This window comes from Jaculus jaculus, chromosome 7 (genome assembly GCF_020740685.1).
Source record: "Jaculus jaculus isolate mJacJac1 chromosome 7, mJacJac1.mat.Y.cur, whole genome shotgun sequence".
Taxonomy (NCBI): Eukaryota; Metazoa; Chordata; class Mammalia; order Rodentia; family Dipodidae; genus Jaculus; species Jaculus jaculus.
Window position 1 is genome coordinate 119,292,308 of NC_059108.1, and position 6,000 is coordinate 119,298,307.

Genomic DNA, 6,000 nt, shown 5'->3' on the forward strand with positions numbered 1-6,000 from the left:
CTCATCTTTTCCCCCCACAGAGGCCTGGTAGAGAAAAAGGAGATGGAGCAGGTTATAAATAAGCTTGAAGCTGCCCAGGAGTACTTGGCGCAGAAGTACTGTGTCCTGGTGCTGGGCGAGGGCATGCCGGATAAGCACCACATGTGCTGTGGAAAGTAAGCATGCGCTTCAGATGTCGTTAGAGCGTCACTTCCTGTGTTATGTCCCTTTCTTGTTGCTGTGACCAAATACTTGAGAAGAAGCCCTGGTGCACCCATTACACACTCTCTTCTCTCTCTCCCTCTCCCTTTCTCTCTCTCTCTCTCTCTCACACACACAAATGAATAAATAAATATTTTTTAAGTAAATAAGAGTAAAAACTGTTCAGAGGTAACCGCCTTCAAGGAGTGTGCAGTCTGTCTAGCAAAGGTGCCATCAGTTAGGAAACAGAGGTGGCTGACCAGCGTCATAGAATGTCGACAGCATAGGACCGATGGCAGGAGAGCCAGGGTCTGCCCAGGGAGGGAGCAAGCCCGGGAAGTGAGGACTTGACAGCCAGAGCCTGCTCCGGTCACTGTGGAGACACTATGTGGCAGTCTTGCTTATTTGAGACAAGTTTCTAGTTTGCCCTGAAGGTAAATTTCTTGAAGTAGAATTCCTGAGTCAAAAAGCATGCATATTTAGGGGGCTGGAGAGATGGCTTAGCAGTCAAGGCACTTGCCAACAATGCCAAAGGGCTCAGGTTTAATTCCCTAGGACCCTAGTAAGCCAGATGCACGAGGTGGCATAGGCATCTGGAGTTTGTTTGCAGCAGCGCTGGCGTGTCCATACTCACTTTCTTTGTCTATCTGTCTCTCTCAAATCAATAGAAGTATTTTTTAAAAAACTGGATGTGATGGTGTGCACCTGTAGTTCTGTGAGAAGTAGAGAGAGGCAGATCCTGGGACAAGCTGCCCAGCTAGACTGGCCAAATCAGTGAGCCCTGTGTTCAGCGAAGGAGTCTTACCTCAATAAATAATGTGGAAAAGGAGTGAGAAAGACAACATCAACCTCTGGCCTCCACTTACATATGCAAACACATGTGCCATTCCACTCACACACACAAGCAATCAATCAATAAACGCTGGGCATCAGTAAAGAGACATTTAAAATCAGGGATTGAGAAGTTGGCAAAGCCAGGTACGGTGGCATGCACCTTTAGTCCCAGTACTCAGGAAGATGAGGTAGGAGTTCACTGTGAGTCCAAGGCTAGTCTGGGGCTACGGTCTCAGCCTGGACTAGAGTGAGGCCCTTACTCGAAAAATAAAATAAAACAAAATAAATGAAGTACAGTTTAGCATCTGGGACTGTGGAGATGCTCAGCAGGTTAAGTAAGCACTGGCCAGGCAAGTGTGAGGACCTGAGTTCGTATCCCCAGCACCCACAGAAATGGAAGGTGGCTGTGCGTCCAGCTTGGAAACCCCAGAACCCAGGACATGGAGACAGAATCCCTGGGACAGGCTGGCTGGCTAGACTAGATAAATCCATGAGCCCTGGCTTCAAGTGAGAGAGCCTGCCCCGGGAAATAGATGGAGTGTGAGTGAGAAAGCCATCCACCTCTGACCTTACACCGCATACACAGGAAAGAGACAAATCTACAGAGATTTAAGCCGTGAGCCCCCCCATTTCTTGGACTCCTCAGTTTCATTCGCATGGCTAAGTCAGCCAGAGTGACAAGAAGCAGCTCCCGACATCCTGTGTTTGATTTCTACGTCAGATTGCTCGGGGCCTGCGTGGGCTGTCCGCAGGTAATCTCTGCTGTAAGCTCTTGCTGGAATACACCCTGACTTGCCGGTCCTCAGAAGCTGTTTGATTTTTCTGCTTCAGTGTGGAGGGTCTGCGTGGTCTCTGGTTTCAACAGCATGGAGGACTCAGAAGGGCAAAAATTGTTTCAGCGGAGGCCTCAAGTGGCACCAAAGAAATGCTGAAGCTTGTCCCAAAAGGTTTCGGGCAGGGTGTTCACATTTTGTTGCTTTGAGATAATGTCTTGCTATGCAGCCCAAGCTGGCTTTGAATTGTCTGTGTCGCTCAGGCTGACCTTGAACTCATGATCCTCTCATCTAGGCTTCCTGAATGCTGGGATTACAGACATGTGGTAGCATGCCCAGTCATTAGTCAATATTTTCTTCTCCAGTGATTTGGAAAACAAGCTTGCTTGTCTTGCATTCTGCTTCCGAAGGTAGAAGGTACACCTTATAAGCAGGCCTCAGTTTTCTTCTTCTTTTTTTTTTTTTTTGGTTTTCCAAGGTAGGGTCTCACTCTAGCCCAGGCTGACCTGGAATTCACTATGTAGTCTCAGGGTGGCCTCGAGCTCACAGCGATCCTCCTACCTCTGCCTCCCGAGTGCTGGGATTAAAGGCGTGTGTCACCACGCCCGGCTGTTCAAGTTTCAGTTTTAATAGATGTGTCTCTAATTACATATATCTCTTTAGACTTCAATTCCAACTTCAGTTTCTTCAAATGCAAAGTGGAAATGACAGTGCTGACCACTTCATAGGGCTATCCTAAGGAGAAAATGTGAAAAGCAGCGCAGAGAGCTTAGCACGGTCCTGGGCCTGTGGTGAGGCAGAGCAGCGTGGTGGCTTGGGCAGAGCCGAGCCTGCCTCCTTCACAACAGCCAAGAAGCAGAGAGAGAAAGGGATGAGGTTCTCTTCCAGGGCACATTCCTAATGACCTATCGGTCAATTAGAGCCCACCACTTATCAAGGTTTCCACCACCTCCCAGTAGTGCCCTCAGCTGGCAGTTAAGCCTTTACCTAATGCCTTTGGGGACCTTGCAGATCCAAACTGAAACAGGGCCATAGGTCCTGGTCCTGCTGTTTGTGAAGGTGAACTTCCTCGCAGAATACAGTTGGGATTTGTTATGTTGCAGGGAGAAAATATCGGACACACAAAAAGACTGGAAATTCTTTGAGGTAAGTCACATGGTTGGGGCTTTTCTTTGACATAAAACCGTGGCTGGAGAGATGGCTCAGCGGTTAAGGCACTTGCTGCAAGGCTTAAGAACCTGTGTTCAATTTTCTGGCACTCACAAAAAAGCAGCTGCACAAAGTGGCACATGCATCTGGAGTTCATTTGCTATGGTTGGAGGCCCTCGTGCGCCCATTCTCTCTGTCTCTCTTCTCTCTGACTCTTATCTGCTTGCAAATAAATAAATTAAAATATATTTTAACAAACACAAAATATAGTAGAAACCCACAACCATTTGATAGGCACTTATTTTAGTGAATCTCCTTTCTTTTCTTTCCTTTTTTTTTTTTTTTTTCCCCGAGGTAGGGTTTCACTCTAGCCCAGGCTGACCTGGAATTCACTACGTAGTCTCAGGGTGGCCTCGAGCTCATGGCGATCCTCCTACTTCTGCCTCATTAAAGGCGTGCACCACCGCGCCTGGCTCAGGATCTCCTTTCTAATAAGGGTGCTAACACACCATCTGTCCCACTTTGGGATTTGAGTCTAATTTCTCCCTGGGAGCATGAGTGCACATATAATTTTGCAGAGTTTCCCTGTGGATACGGAGAAGTTGGGTCATCTGGGTTTGTTTCTACTTAGCAGGATGACCAAGACATTAGAGGTGGAAATCACTTGTAGGGATCTTGATTCTCCTCTGTTCTTTTTTTATTTTATTTTTAAAATTTTTTATTAACATTTTCCTCTCCTCTGTTCTTGTTGTAGTCCTTTTATACTTTCTGCACATACATAGCTTGGATTGTCTTCCGGCGTCAGCAGTTGACAGAGATTGAGGAAGAAATAGGAAGGCTCTTCCGCACCAACATGTTCAACATCCCTCGCCGGAAGCGTGAGGACGAGGAGTCAGGAGGGGAGAGGAAGCACATGACTTTGGTACAGTTCAGGTGCGGCCTTTCTTTCTCCTTATTTTCTTTTTCTTTTTCTTTATTTATTGGTGATAGGAGTTTCACCACATAACCAGGCTGGCCTCAAACTTGCAGTCCTTCTCCTCCAGCCTCCAAAATGGCTGGGATTGCAGACATGCACCTCCACGTCTGGCGCAGGCATGACCTTTTGACGTTCCGGAGCTCAGGGAAATTTGTCACGAACATAATGACACGACCTGTCACCTTCTTCTCCCCTAGGAGAATGATGGCAAAACGCCCAGCCATTAAAAAAGCCATCGACATGCGCTCTCCAGTCTTATCTACACTGCTGCCTTCTCTCAGAGAAAAAGCTCAGCATCTCGTTGAAAAGAAGTACGGGGCGGGCATCAGAATCCCGGCCGACACGCACAAGCAGTTGGCCAACCTGGAGTCCGTATTCATGCCAGTGTAAGTGGCCCAAGGAGGGAGGCAGGGGTACCCCACGTGTTGCCTCTTAGGTTGGCCTGAGAGAGGCAGGGACTCAAGACTCCTTCACGAGAAAGAGGAAGACACTCACGTGTTCCCCCCGCTACCCATAGTGCTTCTTTGTCTCTTTCCTGTCCAGAGCATCTCTGCTTATGTGGACTAGAAAAGAAACATTGCTGGAAGTTTATGCTAGGCTCCAGATAGTTCTAGGCCGGAGGAGTGAGCAACAGGGTCTTTAAGCCAGAGACTCATTTGGGGGAAATGTGGGAGGAGCCAGGACAGAACTTTGCTATGCGCTGGGTTTTGGACCCATGTGTAAGACCGTGGTGGTGGCAAGATAACAGATACAGGCTTTTAGAGAGAGAGAGAGAGAGAGAGAGAGAGAGAGAGAGAGAGAGAGAGAGAGAGAGAATGTGTGTGTGTGTGTGTGTGTGTTTCTTAGATTTAGTACTCACACACTGGCAACCATAGCCACCATAACAACTTCGAACCTCAGTCCTTGGCCTTACCACTTACTGAATGAACAATAATTCTTTTCACAGAGTTGGCATCTTAGGGGAACCTCGAAGCTTGTTCAAACCTCATACCCTTCTCCCCCTTGAACCAGAAGAAGTGAAACAAACTGGCAGAAACTCTTCCATAATAGAGAGAAATAACATGAAGATTCAAGACACACTGGATTTAGTCATGAGAACCATGTCCTCTCAAAATTCCCGGCCCTAGGAATTCCACTTCCCCCCATTTCTGGAATCAGGTCCTTGGATTTGAAATAAACTGCTTTGACTTAATTACTTTATAGAGCACTAAGATTTATTTTTTTGTTAAAATAGCTTTTTAAATGCTTTAAGTTTCTTGTCCACATAGTTTTGTTAAGTGTTCAAAAGTATATTGTTAAAGAATCTCAGAAAACTAAGCCGGGAGTGGTGGCGCACGCCTTTAATTCCAGCACTCGGAAGGCAGAGGTAGGAGGATCGCTGTGAGTTCAAGGCTACCCTGAGACTACATAGTGAATTCCAGGTCAGCCTGGGCTAGAGTGAGACCCTACCTCAAAAAACCAAAAAAAAAAAAGAATCTCAGAAAACTCCTGACAATTTTATTTTTTTAGTTTTTAACAGTGAATTAAAATGCTTTGACTAGAAAATCACAAGTGGATGATATAGCATATAGAAACTGAAAATATACAAATTTACTAGTTTGATTTGTTTCTTATTTACTTCCCTGACTTTTTTGTTTTCAAGGCAGGGTGTCACTCTAGCTCAGGCTGTGCTGGAACTCACTGTGCAGCCTAGAGTGCTGGGATTAAAGGTATGTGCCACTATAGCTGGCTCTACCTTCATGGCTCCTATGTCGTCATCTATAGTAGTGCTTTAGACCTTAATATACTGAAGAAACACTCTGTCATTTATTTCTTAAGTTCGCCTTTGTGTTAGGGGAGAGAACATCTTTAGGACGTAGGTGAATAAAATTTTATAAACAAAAAAAAAAAAGCAAAATAGGGCTGGAGAGATGATGTGGCAGTTAAAGTACAGGACTCAGGTTTGGTTCCCCAGGACCCACATAAGCCACATGCACAAAATGGCATGTGCATCTGGAGTTTGTTTGCAATGGCTGGATGCCCAGGAGCATCCATTCTTTCTCTCCATTCTCTCTCTGTATATCCGTTTCTCCCCCCATTACAAATGAA

The 6,000-nt window shown here is 46.1% G+C and overlaps 1 protein-coding gene across 5 annotated transcripts in view; it reads left to right on the forward strand.

Moving 5' to 3' along the window:
* The window catches only part of Ppp1r36 (protein phosphatase 1 regulatory subunit 36), a 29,647-nt gene extending 24,535 nt beyond the window's left edge, over positions 1-5,112 (forward strand). For 2 of the 5 annotated variants that reach the window (XM_012949502.2, XM_045154789.1), the window contains 5 exons: positions 21-155; positions 2,891-2,933; positions 3,691-3,869; positions 4,110-4,298; positions 4,859-5,112. In XM_012949502.2, coding sequence (XP_012804956.2) covers positions 21-155; positions 2,891-2,933; positions 3,691-3,869; positions 4,110-4,298; positions 4,859-5,039 — 727 coding nt within the window. In that variant the 3' untranslated portion in view covers positions 5,040-5,112. The remainder of the gene's footprint in view (positions 1-20; positions 156-2,890; positions 2,934-3,690; positions 3,870-4,109; positions 4,299-4,858) is intronic. The other 3 variants (XM_045154788.1, XM_045154791.1, XM_045154790.1) reach the window with 3 other exon arrangements.
* The last annotated feature ends 888 nt before the right edge of the window (positions 5,113-6,000 follow it).